General features: G+C 50.5%; 1 protein-coding gene across 2 annotated transcripts; it reads left to right on the top strand.

Annotated features, from left to right (window-relative positions):
• The first annotated feature begins 78 nt into the window (after positions 1–78).
• PNLDC1 (PARN like ribonuclease domain containing exonuclease 1) lies at positions 79–20750 on the top strand. 2 transcript variants are annotated; one of them, XM_082475704.1, is made up of 19 exons: positions 79–1645; positions 2049–2106; positions 2400–2473; positions 4339–4378; positions 5128–5251; positions 5434–5522; positions 6797–6897; positions 8637–8713; positions 8908–9051; positions 9582–9651; positions 11242–11327; positions 12556–12611; positions 15714–15778; positions 16213–16266; positions 16461–16503; positions 18560–18659; positions 18979–19154; positions 19260–19358; positions 20516–20750. In XM_082475704.1, exons 1-19 carry the CDS (start codon positions 1570–1572, stop codon positions 20577–20579), a joined length of 1596 nt encoding a protein of 531 aa, XP_082331830.1. In that variant the 5' UTR covers positions 79–1569; the 3' UTR covers positions 20580–20750. The 2 variants fall into 2 exon arrangements, with proteins under 2 accessions (XP_082331830.1, XP_082331829.1); XM_082475703.1 differs by having other exon boundaries at positions 79–1701; positions 2044–2106.
• The last annotated feature ends 1571 nt before the right edge of the window (positions 20751–22321 follow it).

Here is a 22321-nt window from a genome sequence, read left to right as displayed (position 1 = left end):
TCCGCCTTTGAGCTCACTGTGGCATGGGTACACATAGGTTTATGCACTTATCACCGTGGCTGGGTCACAGTGGGTTGCTGCTCAGGGTGTGGAGGTGTTTTTTTAATAGGAGATGTCAATATCAGTCATTTTATTATAAACAGTCATGTGAAGATAAAAGGGGCAAATCCTAACCTCAGTTGGGCTCCTGGATCCTAACAGAACCAGCTTTGGAAGAAGAAAGGAATGCAATGAGGAAAGGAAATGGACAGGGTTAGTGTATGCTAAGTTTGCCGTCAAGTGAAAATTTGTTAGGTAGGATTGGAAGCTTGAAGTGCATTGAGGTTAATTTAAAATTGAAGTGGGGTAGATGGGAATCATGGCGGGTCTCTTAAATGAGTGACTAAATCAAAGTAAGGTGTTAACTGATTTTGGCTATTCAAGACAAATGCGAAGAGCAAGAACCAGTAAGCAGTTAAAGTGGCTTCTAGAGCATTTCCCCCCTACATTTGAAATGTGTACTCCCAATTGTATATTTATACAGAAGTGAAATAACATCGCTATTGTTAATCTGAGTATTCAGTGTATTATTATTTTAACAAGAAATACGTATGCACCAACATTTTTTAAAAGTTTGATTCATTCTGAGAGGCCTTCAGAGTGCAATAGCTTAGTAGTCCCCTTTTGATCAACAGATGCCCCAGTGGAGACATTTACAAGTATATAGTATAGTTCTAATATTTTCTTCCCTCATCTTAAAGATTGGAGCATCTCACTTTGAAGACCACAGTTCTAGAAGGCTGTTTAGACAAGTCTAGAATTCAGGGGAGGATGCAAAGAGGACCACGGACTGGAGTAGTGTGGCTTTGGAAATTGACAGTGACCAAAATAGGGTTCACCTGTAAGGGACGCCATAGGTAGGGATTTTTTCTGCAAGGCGTATGATGTAGATCATCTCTGTACCAAGAACTCCTTCAGTTTGATGGGCAATTTTTGACGCTTTGTGTGGCAAGTTTGATGCAAGGTATTACAAAGGCAGCAATGATGCAAAATAGAGACGGAGAAGGCGGGGTGTTGGGGAGGAGATGGAATAGACCGATGTTGGCGGCGATGACCAAGTTGGGTGGAAGTGCGGATTTGGAAAACCGACAAGATGCGGTCCCTCTATCCCCGCACCGTAGCTGCAGTACCTGATCTACTGCAATTCCTTCAGGTGCTGTTTACTGGTCCGTTCCTACTGTTTCAGGCTCTTCTTTTTCCTACCATTCCTCTTCACATTCTACCTAAATGCTATTCTCCCCTTGCAGGGATTGAGAAGAAATTGCTGCGGAGCAAGGTAAATGGCCTTTGAGCGCTAGGGCGGAGTCTTAACTAAGCTTCCCTTCACCCTAGGGGGCCAAGTGTAAGATCAAACGCCCGTGGGCGGGCAGGTGGCCGGCGCCGCCCTCAGCTGGTCAGAGACCCCCGGGGCTGGTGGTGGCGCGCGGGAGCATCCGGTTTCCCCGCCGCGAGCCCTTTAAGGCGGCGGCGCGGCGGAAGCGCGTGGCAGCACGTGGCCGCACTGGGCGCCCGCCGCCGAGCTGCGTGGCCATGGACGTGGGCGCCGATGAGTTCGAGCAGAGCCTCCCTCTGTTGCAGGAGCTCGTCCTGGGCGCGGACTTCGTGGGTAAGGCGCCGGGATTCCGGGCCTCGTCGCCGCAGCCCCCTGGCCGGCGGGAGGATGTGGCTCGGGCGGGACAGGGCGGAGAGGTGAGGCCCGGCCGGGTGGTTGCCAGGCTGCAGGGGGCTCAAACAGGGCCCCTCCGAAGGACAGGGGGGTTCCTTCTCGGGCCTGGGGGTTGGGATGTTAGGCAGCAGTTACGGCCTCGGCCCCAGTGTGGTCCAGGTGGAACGGGGTGGCCTGGCTTGTCCTTGCGTTGGCTCCCTCTGTTCTCCCTTCTTGACCTCACCTGGCCTCTTGAGCACCAAGAAGGTGAGCCAGAACTTTTGCCACCTGCAGCGTTTACAGCACCAAGAGCCTTGCGATGGCCTGCGCCTGGGGACTCTTGTCTTTCTTGCCTCCCCTGCAGGTCTAGACATAGAGTTCACCGGCCTTCGTTCTAACCTGTCCGGGCCCCAGCAGATCAGGTAAAGCTAAAACTGCTTTAGAGCTGAACTGGAGAGGTTCTCTGCCGCGCCCTTCTGGATGACACCCTGGCCAGCCAGCATTGTTTCTCGACGGGCACCCTGTTGGCATTGGGCGGGCAGGACAACATTTTGTGTGGGGTTTGGGGACCTGGCCCTTGTCCACGAAACGCTGGTTCCCTGGTTGTAACAAGGAAAGGGCTGCCCGTGGTTGAGAGGTGCTGATCCGGCATGGAGGCTGTGCTGCCTTGATGCCATCTGCTTGCCTCTGCACTGAGATGCCTATTTTTTCACAGTCTGTTTGACTTGCCATCAGAGTGGTATCTAAAGACCCGTCAGAGTGTACAGCAGTTCACCATCTGTCAGATTGGTGAGTTTAATCTTCAGCTGTTTCTTATAAGTTACTGAAATAGAGACTTTTTTCTTTTTTTAAATTGTGTTTCCTACTGGTAAAACAGCTTTGGCGCCTTTGTGAGACACTGGCTATCGTTTTGCATGCTCATTTGGTTTTTGGCCGTGTCATGCGTGCGAGACCTAACACTTCAGAATAAGCAGAAACGTGATCTCCATGCCTAAATCAACATTAAGGAACTTGTACCATCTTTCAGGGAAAAATTTGTATGTTTTCTTTAAACAAAAATCATATACAAGATCATACTATAAACCTGTTGTTCTGCATCTTTTTTTTTCTTCCCCACTACTGGGGTTTAGAGATCTTTCTATATCAGCTTATACAGAGTTCCTGTTCGTTTTTAACAGTTGCATAGCACTCCAAACTGAATGTATCTGTTGGCTCTCTCTCCTAATGATGAGTACTTTGATTACCGTTTGTATGTGATGAAACAGGGTTGCATTGACTGTCTTGGTGTTTATATATTACCGTGCATTTGTGAATGTATGTGTTTGGTATACTTGTAGCAGCGGAGTATGTGCATTAAAGTATTGATTTGTTGTCAAACTATTGCTCTTCCTACCAACCATCTGAGAAGTTTACAGAGACTTACACTAACAGGGAATGTGTCTGTTTCCCTCACTCACACTGGGTATTACCAGTCTTAGTTTTTTGCCCACCTGGTAGAGGAAAAATGATCTAAAATTATTGTCCTGATTTACATTTTTAATACAGGATCAACAAACTTTTTCTGTAAAGGGCTAAACTAAGTATTTTAGGTTTTGCAGGCCATACTGTCTCTGTTACAACTACTCAGTGCTGCCCTTGTTAATGAGAAATCAGCTGTAGTTAATACACAAATGAATGAGCATAGCTGTATTTCAATAAAACTTTATTTACAAAACAGGTCATGAGACATTGTACTGATTCTTTTCCTGTGAATGATGGTGAACACCCGTGCGTGTGTGTTTTGCTCTGTGTCCTTGTCCTTTGCTATTTTTCTATTGTGATTGTTTTTCTTAATTGTGAGACCTCTTTGAAAGTAAGGGAAACAGCACTTAGATGCGTGTGTATTGTTTTCCCCCTACTTCGAAGTCTTTTTCACTTTGTGGTCTTTTTAGCAGTACAGACATTTTAAAGCAATTAAATGTATAAATCTTCATAGATTTTAGTGTTTCCTCTTTTTTTTCTTTTATTATCCCTTTTTTCTCTTTTTTTTTCCTTAGTGTTTCCTCTTACTAGTTTTAAAACCATAAAAGTGTCAATTTAATATTCTGTCTTTGAACAGCCATTCACAATTATATTTCAGTAATTTCCGTGTGAATTACAATTTGACAGTTCTCATGTTTTTTTTGTTTTTTTGTTTTAAACTTCTTTTTTTTTTGAACACTTTATTTATTTATTTATGGCTGTGCTGGGTCTTCGTTTCTGCACGAGGGCTTCCTCTAGTTGTGGCAAGCGGGGGCCACTCTTCATCGCGGTGCGCGGGCCTCTCCCTATCGCGGCCTCTCTTGTTGCGGAGCACAGGCTCCAGACTCCAGACGCGCAGGCTCAGTAGCTGTGGTGCACGGGCTTAGTTGCTCTGTGGCATGTGGGATCTTCCCAGACCAGGGCTCGAACCCGTGTCCCCTGCATTGGCAGGCAGATTCTCAACCACTGCGCCACCAGGGAAGCCCCAACAGTTCTCATGTTTTGACTCTTTTCTTCATTTCTTTCTTTTTTAGAACTTATCCTAAAGCTTGTACAATAACTTTGGGTGCAAAGTACTGTTCAGAAGTTTTTCTGTAGTTAACTTCTGGTAGCTTTTCTTTTGGTATTCATTCCCTTTACCATCATTCTTCTAGGATTGTCTGTGTTTTCCAGTATTGAAGGCGAGTCAAACAAGTATGTATAAAGACCTCTGGCAAAACGCATGGCTCTTGCCCATTTATCTTCTCCACCTGCTCCCCCTTCAAATTCTGCGTCAGGCTCTGAAGCGCTTTGGCCCCGGGCGCTCTGTAGACTCTCCTGCTTCTGTGTCCTCCACCCCTCCTCCCCTGCCAATGCCGGCTGGTCCTTCAAGTCTCTCAAAGCAGCACCATCTCTGGGGGCCTTTCCCAACACCCCTGTCCCTTTGGTGCTCCTTTCCCATTTCCTTGTCTCCTGTGTGTGCCTTCAGGATTGCAATTAACAGCGTTATAATGAGGGTGATGTACCTCCCAGACACCAGCAGTCAGAAAGGATGCTGAATGGCAGCCCCACTGTCTCAAATAGGGCATCAGACTTTGTTCCCCAAGGGCAGGATCTCTGCCTTTTTTCACTGGCCACCCCCGTGCCAGCAACAGTGCTTGAAATATAGCTGACATTCAAATACAGTGGACCCTTGAACAGCACAGGGTTTGAGCTGCATGGGTCCACTTATACTCAGATTTTTTTCACTAAAATGGCAGTACCCATGTGTAGACACAGGGCAGACTGTAAATTATAGGCGGATTTTGACTGCATGAACGGTTGGCGCCCCTAACCCCCGTGTTGTTCAGGGGTCAACGGTACTTCTCAAGTGGAGGGAAGAGCCCCCTCTGAAGCCTGCTGTGTGAGCCAGAGTTCTAAAACTGGTGTTCTTCTTTTTCTCCTTATGTGTATTTTTTTTCTAGGTATGTAGCCCATTCGTGTAACTTCTTTCTCTTCCCTACAACGTTTGGGATTTTGGATTCAGAGTTCTCTTTCCAGGCTTCTAGTGTTCAGTTTTTGAATCAGTATGGCTTCGATTATAACAAGGTACAGCATCGGAGGAGGGGACCGGGAAGGGTTGAAAGGCTATCTAGCCCACCGGGTCTGAATCCATTTCCTGTCCCCTTTCTGACTTGTCCTCGAAAAGCGGACAAGGGAGGTTTCTTTCCACTCTGCTGCCCGCACGGAGGGTGCCGCTGACTAGTTTCCTTGTCTGTTCCTATCTTTAGTTTCTCAAAAATGGAATCCCGTATATGAACGAAGAACAGGAGAAGAAAATTAAACACAACATCCTGACTGGGAACTGGAGAGTTCGCAGGTAAAGCCTGCTTCTCCGGGTGCTTTGCGGGTTTCTTTGCTGCTGGTGTGTTTCTGGCTTTCCTGTGCGTAGACGTGCCGTCTCCAGGACAGCGTGACCTCACTCCATCACCCTTAGCTGGCGTGGCTTCCTCGACCTGCGCTCAGCCCGAAGTGCTGGTGATGCCGTTCTTAGGCCTGAGATAAGAAACCTCTCACTGTGTAGCGTGTGATTTTAGTGTTTAACAATGAAGGGGAGAAGGAACTGACTGTGAATTTGGTACTCAAAGAGGCAGGAACTCCATTCCAGCGCTAGAGGGGAAAATGGCTCCGTTGGCCTCCCTGTGAGATATTGTGTTGGCCTCCCACGTGATCTTAGGGATTTTTCAAGGTAAATCACAGGTAGCCTTGACCAGGTAGTCCCATGCCTTGGCTTGGGCGTGTTGCCCCACGTGCTTGACGCGGCTGTGTTCCCCAGGGCAGGATCTCTGCCTTTTTTCTCTGGCCTCCAGTACCTGTTGTTGTACTTGAAACTCAGCCGTGCTGGAGAGCTGGGGCCAGGCCTGCACAGCCGCGCTGTGTGCTGGAAGGAGCAGGTCCCCCGGGCCCAGACAGGCCCTGCTGTCTGCTAGTTGTGTGGTTTTGAACCAGTCCTCTAAGCCCTTTGAGCTTGAGACTCTTTGCCTGTGTCAAGAAGGGGTTAAATTAGACAGCTTTTAGTTCTGGAATGTTATGATTATCTGGTCCAGATAATTATGTAATGTGGGAATTTTTTTTTTTTATCTCTGTGGTTTTATATAAAAATACCTTTTGGAAGGGAAAAACAACTTGAATTTTTAATCTTCTGTTATTTTCAAGTGTTGGAGAAAAGTCTTTCCTTTTCTCAACATAACATCGTGTTCTTCTATGTCTAACGCAGGAGAAGATGTACTTACCAAAGTTCCTGTCTTTTCCGTGCTTCACCAGATGGTGCTTTTTCACCTCTGAGAGCAGAATTGAGAAGACAGGCCTGATAGTGTCGCTCAGTGCTGGCTGCATCCCAGTGCCCTCCCGCCCGTAGGCCCGTCCGAGGGAGGGACGGAAGGGCTCCTGAGGGCAGACCAGAGGGTAGAGGCCAAGCGATTGGCTTCCTGTTGCAAAACAAGACTCGGAAAAGAAATGGTCTTTTGGGGGTCCATTTTCTTGCCGAGATCACAGTGTTAAAACGGGAGCCTTCAGAAGCCTCTCCCACGTTGGCGTTGTCTCATGGTTCTGTGGTCTTCCCCAGCATTCCCACTTCACTGTGCCCATTTTCAGTTCTCTGGATAAAGACCAAATCAAGGCGGTGATTGACGAGGTGACGCGCTGGCTGGACCTGGCAGAGGAAGGCGACTGGATGGCCCTTCCTGGCGTCACCGGTAGGCAGGAGGTGGCTCCCCGGCCTGGGAGCTGTGGAACCGGCCGCTGTCACGTGCTGGAGGATGGGGGAGCTTCCCTTCTCCCCCGGTGGATCCTGGGCGGCAGCTCAGCAGGCACATGGTCCTTGTGGTTAGATAGAGCCCCGACCTCAATTCGGAGGTTGAAGGGTTTTCAACCGATCCTGAATTTTAAGGTTGAGGGAGTAAAGTTCCATTCAGAGCCATCCTTCTCATCCCAATCCTTGGTGCCCTATGGACTCTTGCTTTACTGTTGTTAATCTCTGAATTTCTCTGAATTTTCCCCCAACGGTACAATGTGGGATCACGATGGGCCTGCCCTAGATTAGCGGTTCTCAGCCCTGGTCGGTGGACCCCAGGGGTCTCTGAGACCCTTTCCAAGGGGTTCACAAGGTCAAAACTCTTGTCAGAATATCACTCGGCTGTCACTTGCCATTATCATTGTGCCATTTGCGCTGACGGCCCTGCAGCAGCGGTGGGTAAAGCGGCCGGCACCTCAGCACACGTGAAGGGAGGTGCGTCCGACCACGCTGGTAGTCGTATTCTTTGTTACTGCTTCCAGTTTTAAAAAATTCCAGTTTTACTTGGAATTTAGTGAAATAATAATTCTTTGTAGTGAAATAATAATTCTTAATTTTACTAAATCTCAACATTTGATTGCTCATCTTTTAAAATATTCCGTGTATCAAAATAGGTACAGAAAAAATAAATGTTCATGAAACATTGCTGCTGCTTACCGAAGTACAGCGGTTGTCTTGAGCAAAAGCACTTGTGCAGGTTTTTGTGTTGAGAGCTGAATTCGCTCCCTTTTATTTACTTATTTATTTAAAGACATATATATATATATATATATATATATATATATACACACACACACACACACATTTTTTTTTTTTTTTTTGGGGGCAATGCTGCATGGCTTGTGGGATCTTAGTTCCCCGACCTGGGATTGAACCCCGGGCCCTCCCTCGGCAGTGAAAATGCCGAGTCCTAACCACTGAACCGCCAGGGAATTCCCCTAAGGAATATAATTTTTACTTGAAGGGACTGACTGTTTATTTCAATGTGGGTATTTTCAATCACTTCCTCAAGTGAAAAAAGTAAGCCTTGTCTTCAGGGAGACTAACTCACAGTATTTGCTAGAGATGAAATTTGAGCTTTCAATAAAAGACTGGAATTTTGGAAAACTTGCATCTGTCACCATAAGCTTGACAGCTTTATGAGACCTTTCTAATGAGATCAGTGGCCATATGTACAAGTGTGTTTTGATGGTACTGTATGATATGTGAACATTTGGACGATGTGTATAACTCAGGAAACCAGTGTCCTCCAAATAACCACCGCAGGATGTTACAAAATCATGGGCAAAAGTGTAATGGGTTTATTATTTTTAAAACTTGGCAATTTTGAATTTCACGTATAGTTTTAATTTCTAACATGATGAACATCAAGACCTGTACCCCACACACACACAAAGACTCTTTGGGGTCCTCAATTTAAGAGTGGCCCCGAGATCAGAAACTTCAAGAAAGCTGCCCTAGATCATGCCGTGCCATCTCTGTTGCTTGGCCTTGTGGGCTTGGGTATACCTAAGCGCTTTCTTTCCACTTGATCCATCCATCTCTCAGCCGCTTTTCCTCTCGGGCTTCTCTTGAGGGGAAGGTGGACTGCTGTTCCAGGATCTGCAGTGGTTCTCTGCAAGCCTTGTTTCCTTGCTGCAGGCTTCCAGGCCTTCGAGGTCCAGCTTGTGCTGAGGAAGGCCCTCCCTGACATCTGGACGGTGATGAAAGATGAGGGGGTGAGTTCCCACCTGGAGGGGGGCAGCCTCGGTGGCTCTATCATTTCTCTCTCATTTGGCCAAATCTGGCCTCTGTGAAAGGCTTCTTCTCCCCCCCCTCTCCCTCTCCTCCCTTTTGAGATGAAGGACCACTTTTTTGGCCCCATTCCCAGGAACCCAGGATACAGGGACCTTGTCTCTACTTCTCCTTGCAGGTGACAGTGAAGAAAGTGAGTAAACAGCATCGCTGGTATCTTGAGAACACCTCTTGCGATCGAGAGAGCTGTTGGAAGGAGAAGATTCTTCTCTCTGCGAGGGGTTTTTCGGTGTTTTTCCAGATGCTGGTGAAAGCCCAGAAGGTAGGGAAAAAATATCTCTTTCCTTGGTCTTTAGCAGTCTTTTGTATTTTTGGCTGTAGGTACTAATGGGTCCTTCGACAGTAAACTAAGATTCCTTAAGATAAGTGATTTCCTTTTTGTTAACTGGCTTTATGGATCTAACCTTGCTTTCACAAAATCATGACAGATTAATTTGGGGAAAGACTGTCCCTATGAAATATTACTAGTTCTTTGCTCCTTTCAGACACATGGGCATTTCAATACTAATTGACCTAAAACTACTTGGGGACTGCACATGTCTGCTTCACAGCTTAGATTCCCAGTGCGGCCCGGGCCTCGAGTCCCTCTGACTTGCTGCTTTGCTTTTCTGGCATTTAAGCAGTCAGGCTGCCTTTCATGGGAGTGGAATGCAGGTGGGGATGGGATTACCATGTTGCCAGAATGCAGTGGGTTCTAAAGCTACACCCTCTGCCGGAGACAGCAGTTAGTCTGTGGCGTCTGTTTTATTTTTAAAATTTCATTTCTCTCACCTGTCGATTTCCTCCAAGTAGCCCTTAGTGGGACATAATATGATGATGGATCTGCTGCATCTCCATGAGAAGTTCTTCAGACCTCTCCCAGGTAGGGACAGACCATCCTTCTCCTTCCTGTGATCTTAGCTTGCCATCCGGCAAGGGGATTGGCCCAGAATCGTGCCCCTGAGGGAGCCCCTACACACACAGCCATCCCCAGGGCCTCACAGGTTTCCGGAGAGGTCAGGTACATCTGTGCCTGTTACCATTTTCCTGGAGCTGGGGGACTTTCTCCGGGAGAAAAACTTACATTTGAATTGATACTCTTCCCCCCTGTTACGGAAGTTGTTCAGTCTCATTGCATGAGACTTAGCAAAATCAGAGACGTGCAGGGGATGTGTAATCACAGCTATAATCCTGACACTTTTTGCTTTTCCCTCTGTTGTGGCTTTTTACATATTTGACCACACTGCATATATGATTTTGACTCTGGCTTTTTTTCACTTGCCAAAAGCATTTATTTATGTCATTAACCTAAAGTCATTTAATGGCCACGTGGTACTGTCTTAGGCCTGTCCCGGTCTTTTCCATGACTGATGCCATTGGACACACAGAAATGTGACATAGCAGTTAAAAGCGTGCATTCAGACGTCATGTTGAGGCCTTATCCCACCCTTGTTATGTGCGATCTCAAGCAAGTTACTTTAACGTGCCTGTTCTGTTTCCATGTCTGTAAAACGGGGGAAATGGTATCAACAGTATCGATATCAGAGTTGTTAGGGGATTAAATGAACTAACGATGTACAGAAAACACTAGTGTAGATTGAAAGGGGTGAGAAGGTTCTGGGAGAGAGTTCTCTAGGAAATGATAAAAAAGACACCTCAGTTTGAGCATCTTGAGAGAACTGGGGGAGAATTAAGGGTAAAATAATCACTCACCAAAAAACTAAGCAAGCAACCAAACAAAAAAATTCCTGGAACAAAAGCTGTGCCAGAAAGGAAGTCATTGGAGGAGACCACCTGGCCCCTTGGTTAATAATGCACAGGTGCTGGCAATGGTGAGGGGTACGAGGTAGAATGGGTGATTATTTTCTTACCTCGTGGGAGTCAACAGTTAGTGAGTGCCCCAAACCGGGAAATCACCGAGCAGCATAAGCGTGTTATTTAGAGACGTGGGAATAAACACCCAAAGAAAAAATTGAAGGTCGTTGCCTTTGGGGAATAGGAAATGGGAGGGTAGTGAGAAGAGGGCTAGCAGAGGGGTTTGGGTTTGTTTGTTTTGCAGACAACTATATGCAGGTATAATTTTGATAAATACGTGAATTAATAGGTAATTTTAATCAAGGCACTTACAATTTTTAACTTACTAGATTCTTCTTTGAACAGTTATTTACAGACTTCATATCTGTCTTTCCAGTAATACCTCTTTCTCCCTTTTCCATTGGCTAGAGCTTTGCAAATTGCATTAACTAATGTTGGCCTGAATTTAGGAAAACAGTTTAGCTTTTGCTGTTACAAATGGTGATGTCAGGTTGGTTTGAGATTCAGAAATCCTTGAGGATTAGGAGTAAGGATGTTTTCAATTCCTATTTTGTTTCATTTGCTTTATTAGCCAGTGTTGGTGACAAGCTAGATTGGAGAATTTCTTCCCATTTTTACCAATGAACTCACTTCTGACTATCTGGGTCTTTCCCTTCAGAAAGCTATGATGAATTTAAGCTGAATATCCACAACCTATTTCCTGTTCTCATTGATACCAAAAATGTGACAAAGGATATCTGGAAGGTAATAAGTTAAACTGCTCTGGGGAAAGGAATGCTTCGTTTGTTCCACTGACACTTAGCTTTCTCGTTCTTTTCAAAAATTGTTCCTTGAACCCTTTTCTCGTATTTTACAACCAGTGTTGGTTTTCTTTTTTTTATTCTACCACCTCTGAGTGATACTAGCTTATGTGTGATTTTTTTTTTTTTCTTTCCTTCATTCAAGTTCTCATGTTTTGACTTACTGGTGTGTAGTTCACGGGCTTATTTAGATGGCACAGCAGAACAACTTGCTCTAGAGCTTGGTGTATACACAGTGAGTGTTTGCAACGTGCTTAAAGAGCGTCAGGGTTGGGGGCAGGGATCCCACTTGAAAAATTTTATCTTTACTGAGCATTAGGGCCGTGGGATTTCAACGCAGACACATTAGAATCACCTGGGAGGGTAAATACTGACACCCAGACCCCACCTTCAGCTCCTCTGGTGTGGAGGGGCCGGGAGTGGCATTTCTACAGCTGCCAGGTGACTTCTGTTCTGCAGCTGAGGCTGTGTGGAGAAGGGAAGCACCCAGCTGGTTTAGAAGTTAAAACTGAGGGACCAAGAAAGGGGAACCAGACCAGTGTTGTAAATAAAGCTTTAAGCTGATCAGAATGACCTGTTCAGCAAGGAAACCACAAAAACGGCACTGGGTCACGTGGTACACCTTTGCCCAGAGACACACGTATTGCTCGTACCTCACGTATTTCTAGCTCTGACGGTGTTCTGTGACGCTGCCCATCTCCACGGAACGGAGTCCTAGGGCGAAGCGGGAAGGACGCAGGGGCTGATCTGAGGCAACTAGTGCAAACCAGTCTCCTCTGCACACGAGAGGAGGTGAACTCTAGGCCTTGGGGACCTGGCAGTCCCTTAGAGTACCTAGTGCCCTGCATAGTGTGTCCTTGGCCATGGTCTTGTGCCTTGGAGTCCTGTGTTCCTCAAACCCCTAAAACACTGTCTTTGAAGGAAGTTGCTGTGTCGTGTTTGTGGCGGTTTTCTTAGGCTGGGTTGCCGGGTCCCTTATAGGAAACCCAAGGACACTAGGCACCCTGACATCCGAATTAAGGAATAAAGATAGGTGTGTGTGTGAAGAGAGAGGAGTTTATAGGAGTTTGCATTTTCCAGGTCATTTTAATGGTCATTTGGTAATACCTGAAGCAGATAATAAACATAACCACAGATGTCTTATTCTCCCAAATTTGTTTTCCATATTATAGGAACTGAATTTCCCAAGGGCTTCAAATCTTTCAGAAGTTTATGAATTCCTAAACAGGTAAGGAAGCTGTTTTTCGGAGCTGCTTATAGATCAGGGGTTCTCACTTGGGGCGATTTTGCTCCCCAGGACACATTTGGCAACAGTGAGATGTTTTTGGTCGTTACAGATCAGGGGTGCTACTGGTACCTAGTGAGTAGAGGCCAGGATGCACAGGACAACCCCCAACCCAAAGAATTCTCCAGCCCCAAATGTTACTGGTGCTGAGGTTGCGAAACCCCCTTCTGGAGGGGAAGGGGCCTGGTAAAATACCTACAGCTGTTTAATTATCTGGTGTTTTCTGTTGGCCAGGGTTTTATTTTTCCTGTGATCTGTTTGATTATTGGAGTGATAAGCTCCATGGGAACAGATTTTGTTCTTCTTTTGGACCCTGATGTCTCTCTCAGGCCTACAGCAGTGCGAGGCATAGTAGGTGCACATTAAACACTGGGGTGAGTGAACGGTCCTAGTACCTGGTGAGTTCCTGCCCTTCCTACAGGAGCAGCGACCCTGTCTTCCCTCATGTCCCAGCCACGCTGCGGGCATGTGCTGGCGGGAGTGTGTTGCCTGGAAGGGCTGGAGTGGACGGGGGGCTGCTCTGCCCGCTCCTTTGTCCCCAACTGGGGGGACCAGCAAACCAGAGCGGGGAGAGGGTGGCATTGGCGGCAGTTGAAGGTGAGACCTTTTTGAAAAGAAGCTGTGTCTCTGCGGCTCACTGTCCTCCAGCCACCGGCACGGGGGCCCCTGCAGATGCCTGGCCGGAGCCTCACTGGCCTCTTGACTCTCCAATAGATGCTCTTTTCTACTCGTGGCATCAGTTATTTCCGACGTGCTCGTCTCCTCTGGCCCCTTGTGCTTCATCTCTTCCTTTCTCAGACGGCCCTCCTGGTCCTCATTTCTAAGAAGGAAACAAGAGGCCAGAGGCAGGAGTCTCTCAGCCTACTGCAGACACTTGTGCAGTGCTGTCGTCTTCGCCACTGTCTCTCCCGTCAGCCCGCATGCAGGAACGCCTACCGTGTACGGGGCCAAGGCACGGAGGGCTGCCCTCCCGCGGCCTGTCCGTCCTCCTGGCCCTGCACCTTCCCTCCGCTCAGCAGCCTCCCTGCCCTTCGCGCCCCCCTGACCCCCGCCGTGTCCTCAGCCTCTCCCTCTGCATCAGCATTTTTCTTCCAACTCAGAAAACATGAAGCTCCCCTCGGTCTCCCCTCCTGCCACCTCTGTCCTTGTCCTCTCTTTACAACAAGCCTCTTCAGAGGCCTCGCCTTCTCCTGGGCCCACTGAGGTCAGGTTGCCTCCCCTCCACGGAACCCGATCTGGGTGTCGGGGCCCAGCTGATGGGAAGATGCACACAGGCGTTTGGAACAGGGCGTGGCAGGCGGTTGTGCTCAGTGTTAACTTCTCTCTGGCGTCTGACACCCTGGGCCCCTCGCCCCCCTTCCCTGCTGTTGCGCCCTCTCCCGGCTTTCTCTTATTTTCTGGTGAGTGTTTTAATCTCTTCCTTGCGGGCTCTCGTTCTTCCACGCGTCCCTTACATCTTTCCAGGGTCCCCACTGCCCTCTTCGTCCTCGTTACCGTGCCCCTGGGTGACTGAATCCACCCGCCGCCAGCCTCGGCGACCACCACGTCTGTGCCGCCGCGGCTCCAGACTCCTCGCGTCCTGACCGTCTTCTGGTTGTTCCTGCACCACGTGGCCGCAGACACCTCTGCTCGGCCCTCGCCTCTGTCCGTCAAAGCCGCTCCCGTGTCTGGAGCAACTGCTGTCACGTCCTGACGGCGCCAGGCGCTGTGCCGATGGCTCGTGTGCAGGTGTGAGAGAGAGTCTTGTTTTCAGTATGCAGGCTCTGCACCGAGACTTGCTGGGTGTAAATCCCAGCTTTGCCTCTCACTAGCCTTGTGAGTCACCTTGAGAGTGCGACTTGACCTCTGTATGCCTCGGTTCTCCCATCCGAAATGAGGAAAGCACTGCGCGTAGCTCCCAGGCTGGCTGTGAGGATTCCACCGGCTCACACGTGGCAGGGGCTTCGAGCCGTGCCCTGCGCTTGGTCCGCACTTGGGAAACGTCAGCCGCTGGGGTGGTGGCCGGCAGGCCCCCAGAGCGATGGCTGCCTTGCGGCTTAGGAGCAGATGAGGAAATTAGGCTTCAGAGATGTGAAGCGTATAGAGAGGTACCGATAGATTCTGTTGGAAATCAGATGAAGGGAAGGTTTCCCTGTCGAATGCCAGCCCCGTTCACCCACGTGCCAGAGCTGAGACCTGGCAGGGGACCCAGAGCTGGGCCACCGGTGTCTTCTAGTCAAGGCCTGTTGCTTTTACTCCCTAAATGTCTTGGAAACCGGTTCCTTTTTCCGCACCCCCAGGATCATTGCCTTCCCTGAGGCCTTTATTTCTTATTCCAGTGGTGGTAGCAGCCCCTCCCCGGTTAGCTTGGTGGCCTGACCTGCTTTATCTGCCATGCTGCCCCTTGAGTGATCTTTTAAAATGTGAACTTGACCATTTTTCTGGTCAGTCTTCCTGTGGTTCCTGAAGCCCCCCCATAACATTCGAGCTCTTTCCTGGCCCCTGCCCTTCACTGCGGGCTTCGCCCTTTCCCTCACTGCCTCTGCCTGCTCTTCTCTCGGCTTGATGTGCCTGGCGCTGCCCCATTTCCTCAACCAGGTGAGTCACGGGGGTTCAGGACTCTCCTGTAGGACCACCGACTTCAGGAAGCCTTCCCTCCTGAAGGCCTGTCCCTCGATAGCCAGGCGTGCACTGCTCACGCCTCGGGCGTCACATTTCTAGGACACGCTGGACAGCAAGCTCCCGGGGGCAGAGCCAACATAGGGTTTATCCTGATGCCCAGGCTGGGGTCCCGCGTCTGGTAAATGCTCAGAATGACCGGGTTGGAGCCTCTGGCTCTGCTGTTCTTTCATCTGTCCCGTCGCCTGGTTACCAAGACCTGTCTGCCCATGCCTGGATCGGTGTTTTGTTTTGTTTGTTTGTTTTATTTTATATTAGAGCTGTGTTTTGTTGTGATTTTCAAGGAGTTCCAGTACTGAGGACATTTTTATTTGTTAAGAGGATGAGGGGAGAACAGAAAGGATTGTTGTCAGTGAACGTTTTTTATCTGTTTTTCTTCTCTAATAGCGACTTGAATCCCACCAAGAATTCTGGGCCAGTGATTATTCACGCGAGCAGATGTGAAAAATACGGTACGTATGTTCGCCTGAGGCGTGCTCCTCCGAGGTTGGCACGGCTTTGAGGTGCTGGAGCTCAAGCCGGGTCTCCACGTGGCAGGTGTGGGAGGGCCGGGAGGGGCTTTTCCCGCGCCGCGTCCATGTTATAACCGCCCGATCGAAAGGAGCCATGCCAGACGGCGTCGGAGGTCCCGGGGGCGTCCGTCTGTCCGGAAGCCCTGTGCTTCCGCCTCCCGTGGGCGCTCTTGCTGCCGTGGGGAGGTCCTAGGTCAGAGTGGGGTATGGCTGAGAGAAGGGTGCGTGGCCTCTGCAGGAACAACCGTTAGCTGGCTGTGTGTGCACAGCCGACGTGGGTGTGGAACCGGGGCGGGGTTGGGGGAGAGTCCTTTCCCGGGCTGTGTTCTAATCGCTGCTTGACTGTCTCTCCTGCTTCTGGAAAAACACTTCAGCTGAGACCAAGTGTCCCCATGAAGCAGCGTACGATGCCTTCCTGTGCGGATCAGGTGAGAGTTGCTGCCCTTTTAAAGGGAGACCCTTGTCTTGTTTTCAATCATTCTCTGCCATCCCTGGGCCCCCCCACCCCGTTTACTTCCAGGTGGGTGGCACATGTGGAAATAAGGCCTGAGTTTGCATATTTTGATAAGGTGATCAGGTTGTGCCTTGATGTCTGTCACATTTCTAGCTTCTTTTTTTCCAGTTCTTTTGAAAGTGGCCCACTTGCTCCTGTGGAGAGTGCACGGGTGAGTGTTCCCTTCATCCTGTGATCTCATCAGTGGTCAGGATTTGTTGAGCCCTCACTGTAAACCAACACCTCGGGGCTCCCACGCTCTCCCAAAGAAGGAGGATGCAAGTGTCATTGTGTAAATGACACATTTATGGAAGCAGCCCTTTTCCATAGGCGGCCTTTCCCAGCCTTCCTCCCCACCCTGGGGCTGGTCCCGGCCCCCCCGCCTCTTGTGTCGGCCTTGGGAAAAGTCACGGTCAGGACGCCGAGGCAGTGGGTCAGGCTTGGGCTCCGCACCCGCCCCAGTGCTCCCGGGACCGTGTGCTTGCTTCGTCTGTTGCCCTCCGGTTTCCTCGTATCGTGTAAACCGCAGTGAGGTAGGAGGGCAAAGCATATAGGCCAACACATGATCCATCCTCGGGGTTCACACAGTCAGGCTGGGGAGAAGGGCAGTGACTTGGAGTAAGGCGCACAGGGGGAGGGCTCTTCAAACCTCAAGCTGGAATCTGAAGTGCATCTTCTCGGGGCGTCGTCATCCTGGACGCCTGCAGTGCTGGGCTCGTAGGCACCAGCCCCTCACGTGGACTGTGCGTCTGTGGCACCATCCTTGCTGCGTACACGTGTTAAGTCGGATTTAGGGACTTCGCTGGTGGTCCAGTGGTTGAGACTCTGTGCTTCCAATGCAGGGGGCCCGGGTTCGACCCCTGGTTGGGGAACTAAGATCCCACATGCTGCGCAGCACGGCCGAAATAAAGTAACAGAAACAAACAAAAAAATGCAACGTGAGACACCTCGTGTCATAAATTCAAGAGGGTATTTAAAAAAAAAAAAGGTAGGATTTAGCAGGCCAGGGGAAGGAGCTGATCAAAACTGTGTTGTTTGGGACTGACTTAAACATTTTCAGGCTGTCCCCTGTTAATGTGGGTACTGCCTAATTTGTCTGTTTTGGTAAAGGGTATTATACATAGAAATAGCCTGTGACACACTGATGTGAGGCTTATAGCTTCAGTAAGAAACCCCCGCCCCCGTCTCCTTCTTCCCTGTGCTCTGACTGTGAGGGCAGCTAAGAGCACTGGAGCTTATTGGTGCCTTGGTACCTGGACCCTGTGTCCTTAATTTATTTATTTTTTAAATTTTTAAAAAATTTAAAAATTTATTTATTTATTTATTTTTGGCTGCATTGGGTCTTCGTTGCTGCTCGCGGGCTTTCTCTAGTTGCAGCGAGCGGGGGCTGCTCTTCATTGCGGTGCGCAGGCTTCTCATTGCGGTGGCTTCTCTTGTAGCAGAGCACGGGCTCTAGGCTCGCGGGCTTCAGTAGTTGTGGCCCGTGGGCTCTGTAGTTGTGGCCCGCGGACTCTAGGCTTGCGGGCTTCAGTAGTTGCAGCACACAGACTCAGTAGTTGGGGCTCACGGGCTCTAGAGCACAGGCTCAATAGCTGTGGTGCACGGGCTTAGTTGCTCCGCGGCATGTGGGATCTTCCCGGACCGGGTCTCGAACCCATGTCCCCGCATTGGCCAGCGGATTCTTAACCACTGCGCCACCAGGGAAGCCCCAATTTCTTTTAATCCTCAAAACCTAGAAACCCTCCTAGGTTTAGAGAAGCTCCGTAGCAGCCAGGCCTGCCTGGTGCCAGGGGCTGTGCTTTCTTGCGGGCCTGTGCTCAGGTGTGTGGTGGTGTCTGGGTGGAGGCGAGGCTGAGGCCGGACAAGGCTGTGGGGCGAGGGACGGCGTTGGGAGTCTCGTCGAGGGGCGATGGAGTGGACCTTCCTCTGAACAGGGCCCTCGGTCATCCTCTGAGCCTGGGGCTGATGTTTGTGAGCCTAGGGACCTTTACCAGACGGCCACCAACAGGTGGTGGCCCCTGGAAGTTCTACCTTGGCTCAGGCCGTGGTGAGAGCTCGCGGGTCGTTTGGGGGAGGCCCCCCAACAGAAGTCCCAGAACCTGTGAGGGGAGGAGGGAAGGGCGTCTCGGGCAGCGCCTCGCCTGTTGTCACCAGCGCCGTAGCTGCGGCCGAGGACGTGGGACAGCCCCCCGTGGGCCTGAAGGCTTTGGGGCTTTCTGTCCTCGTAGGGCTCTTCCCATCCCCGAGCCCTCCTTCCCGCTGTACCTCGACGTGCTGGCTCCCTACGTGAACCAGGTGAATCTTATCCGAGCCGGGGTCCCCACGATCGTAAGTAGACTTCATTTCGCTCCCCCCATTCGGAGGCTGGAGGCAGCTTGGGGCTCTGGGGTCTATCAAGGGCTTCTGACGGCCACCAAACGCGGCCAGAGAGGGTGCGCACGCCCCACTAAGCCTGTTACTGTCTCCTGTGTTTTCCCGCCTGAACCAAGGTGAGCTCGCTCATTCCTTCCTCCTCTCCTCTCCTCTCCCTACCCCTCCCCCTCCCCACTGCACACAGGGCCTGTCCTAGTTTCTCTCTCAGGATTTTCCAGCTGGGTAGGTAGTCAGTAGGAACTGTGGAAAATCTGTTCTCCTCCCTGTCTTCTAGAATTTTTCGGGTCCAGATTACCCCAGTATCCGCCCTCCCATCCTCGTCGTCACCGTCAGGAGGTGGCCCGGGGTCAGCGAGCAGCAAGTCTACCACGAGTTTCAGAACCTCGGCAAGTTTGACGTCAGGAGACTGGTGGGGAGCCAGTTCCTGCTCCTGACCAATAAGTTTAAGGAGTAGGTGCCTCGGCTCTCAGCCCCCCGCTCTCCCACCCGCGGCCACTCCAGCCTCTCGGAGCAGGTGTGGTGCTTGCGCGCCTGACCGAGCCCTTCTCCCGGCAGCACGCGGAGCATCCTGAAGGAGTACAGGTGCCACCCCACCCTGCAGGTCTCCGTGTACCGCTACTGGAGACACTCCCCGAACGTCAGCTGCCTGTTACAGTAAGTGACCAGGACTGAGGCCGCTTCGGACTTGCCGGTGGTCCCAGATGGGTGTGAGTCGAGCACAGCTCACTAGCCGGCGTGTGCTGGGGAAGGGCTCGTTGACCAGCACGCTGGACCAAACGTCATTCAGTAACGCTCAGCAGACGTTGCTCGAGCATGTGCTGTCTTCGGCACCGTCCTAGGTTCCAGGGCTTCATCTGTGGATGAAACAAAACCCCCCGTTCTCGTGGAGCTCGCACTGGAGTGGGGGGGTAATAAACGAGTGACCTGCATGGTCTGTTAGGGGTCAGGAGGCAGGAGGGCTGGCCTGGGGGGAGGTTGCTCTTTAAAGGAGAAGATCGGGACCCTCATAGAAGGCTGGGGGGTGGTGTCGCTGGTGGGGAGTGAGCCAGGCAGGGCGATGCGGGCGGGGGACGGTGTCCAGGCCGAGGAGGCAGCGGGAGGGGCCCTCTTGGGGGCGCGGTGCTCCTGGTGTGAGGAGGGGCGGTGAGAAAGCTACTAGATGGGAACAAGGAGTAGCAGGCAAGGCTGCGGAAGCCGTCGGGTTGCGACCAGCAGAGGGCGCGGCTCAGGACTGCGGGAGAAGCTGGGTCGTCCGCCGGAGGTTCGGTGGCGCAGGGCTCTGTGTGGAGACTTTGGAGGACACAGGGCAGGGGGACATCAGGAAGCCAGGTCACCTGGTCACACTGTTGGGCTGCGGCTTGGACTGCTTGGTGGCAGAGCGGGGGAGTCGGGGGTGGTGAAGGTGGGATCGGACAGACGGGAGCAGGGTCAAGTTGAAATCCAGGGGTTTTGGTCTGAACAACTGGGAAGGCAGAGCTGCTGCTAAATGAGCTTGAAGGATTTTGGTTTCCCGTTAGGAGCCAGACCCGTCGAAAACCGCATCGTTGAAGAAGAAAGCTTGGCTGCTAGGCAGTCTTCTTCCTCCTCAACCTCCAATGTAAATCACTAGGGAAGGTGCCCTCTGTGTCCCAGAGCCATTCTAGCCTCGAGAGAATGTTGGCGCCGGGAGAGGGATGGAGATAAAATAACATCCGGGCGAACGTAGTCGGGAAGGAAGAGGGGCCAGCCTGCGCCGGCGCTCTCACACCTGCTGGGCGCACGCGGGGCCTCCCGCGCCATCCAGGCCGCTGACCCGTGTCATTGTCTTGCAGGGTCTGTGGCGTAGTCACCACCTGGGCCTTTATCGCGTTTCTCTTGGGAAGAGCTCGCCCCTGAGCGCAGCAAGGCCGCCCGCAGTCCCGTCCTGTCTCCGCACGATCCCGGGGCTGCTGTCCCGGCTTCTGTTTGTTCAGATCACATCCTGCTTGCATGTGGGTCTGCGCGGTCCTTACGAGGAATTTTGTTGTGTGTTGAATGTGAAATTCTGTAAATATTATCAACGATAAATCCTTTGTGTGTGGCCAAAACTTTTCTTTCTATAAATGACTGGGAAGAAGCCACACCTCTGGGAATTTGAGCTAATGTTGTTTGGGATGAGAAGGAACAAGGACATAAGTGGAGAGCCCAGAGCTGGGCTGCCATTTGCGGATTGGCAAATTGGGTGAATTTCCTGCGTTTCTGGTCAAGCAGGGCATTTACAGGGACACGAAAGTGACCTAAGTTCTGGTTTGCTGACTTGGAACCCAGGGCAGGAGTGGCTCCCTCTTGGGCCTAGAAAGTTATTTCGATGTCCTCATACATCCCCTCCCGTGTAGGGGGTGGGAAGCAGGTGCATCCCTATCTAGTCTCTGTCGGGATGGGCCCCCCAATCCCTGCTCAGAAAGACCCCAGGCGGGGCCCCCGGGGCCTGCTCACTCTCTCTCTCTCTTCCCCACCCTGCTTCCTGGGGGGCAGATGGAAACGCTGGCTGACCTCTTGCATCCCCACCGCACCTCGCTTTGTCGGGAGGCCCCCTGCAGCCATTTCTGTCACAGCCCCCTTGGCCCACTACTTGTCACTCCGGGAGAACTAGTACTGTGTCTCCTGACGCTTAGGACAAGGACCCATTCCCGCCGCCCTGTTTTATCTCGTGAACAGTCTAGACGTAGTGGGTCCACCCTTCCTGCTGAGGCTCACACGACTTGTGTAGAGGTTTGATCCCATTCCTGCATCCCTTTAGCTTTTACTTACCTACGCATCCTGGTCAGGGAGATTCACCCTGCAGGTCTGAGCGACAGAAGCGCTGGACCCCAGGGGATGGGAGGGGAGATTGCGCTGGACCGATGTCACCAAACCGAGAACTTCTCACCACAGTGACTCATGGGAGAAACTTGGGCTGCCTGTGGGACAAATGCGGGTGAAATTCCACTTTTATTTCTGAATTTGGGGCCTGTTTAGATTATAATATATTTATATCCTTTCTATGCTCTTTATTCAGATGGATACTCTAGACTTTCTGGAAGAGAACATTTTTTTCTCATCCCAACTCTTGTCGTACAAGACCTACTATTCATCCCTACCCAGGACGACATAAGGGGATTCAGAAGAATAAGATCATTTCAGGATCTTTTAAATGCTTTTAAGGATGTTATGTTGTCCAAGGATGCTTTGAATTTTCATATTGAGCGCATAATCGTAATGATAATAATAGCTACTACTCGTTAAATACTTAGGTGTACATTGCTCTACAGAGATTATTTCTTTAATCTCCACATCATCCTATTCCTCCACTCATCCATTTATTCCATTTGACAAATATTTATTGAGCGCCCACCCTTGCAAGGTGGGGCAGCACTCCAATCTCTACTTGACCTTTGGAACAGTTCAAGGACAAACATCAACTAGGGTGTAGGAGAAGTGTGGGTGATAGCTGAATATCGGGATGTTATCCTGAGCAGAAAACGAAGGAACTTCATTAAAAATCCCTTTTGAGTGCTGCCTCTTAGAAATTCAGAATATCTCAGTCACCGACTTTTAGAAATAGCCTATTTAACTAATTTGGGGTTTGCCAAGGTAAAGGGACCTTCCCTTGTCTTTTG

The sequence above is a fragment of the Balaenoptera physalus genome, assembly GCF_965194825.1.
Source record: "Balaenoptera physalus genome assembly, chromosome: 9".
Taxonomy (NCBI): domain Eukaryota; kingdom Metazoa; phylum Chordata; class Mammalia; order Artiodactyla; family Balaenopteridae; genus Balaenoptera; species Balaenoptera physalus.
Note: the sequence above shows the minus strand (reverse complement) of the source record. Positions and strands in the feature narration are given on the sequence as shown.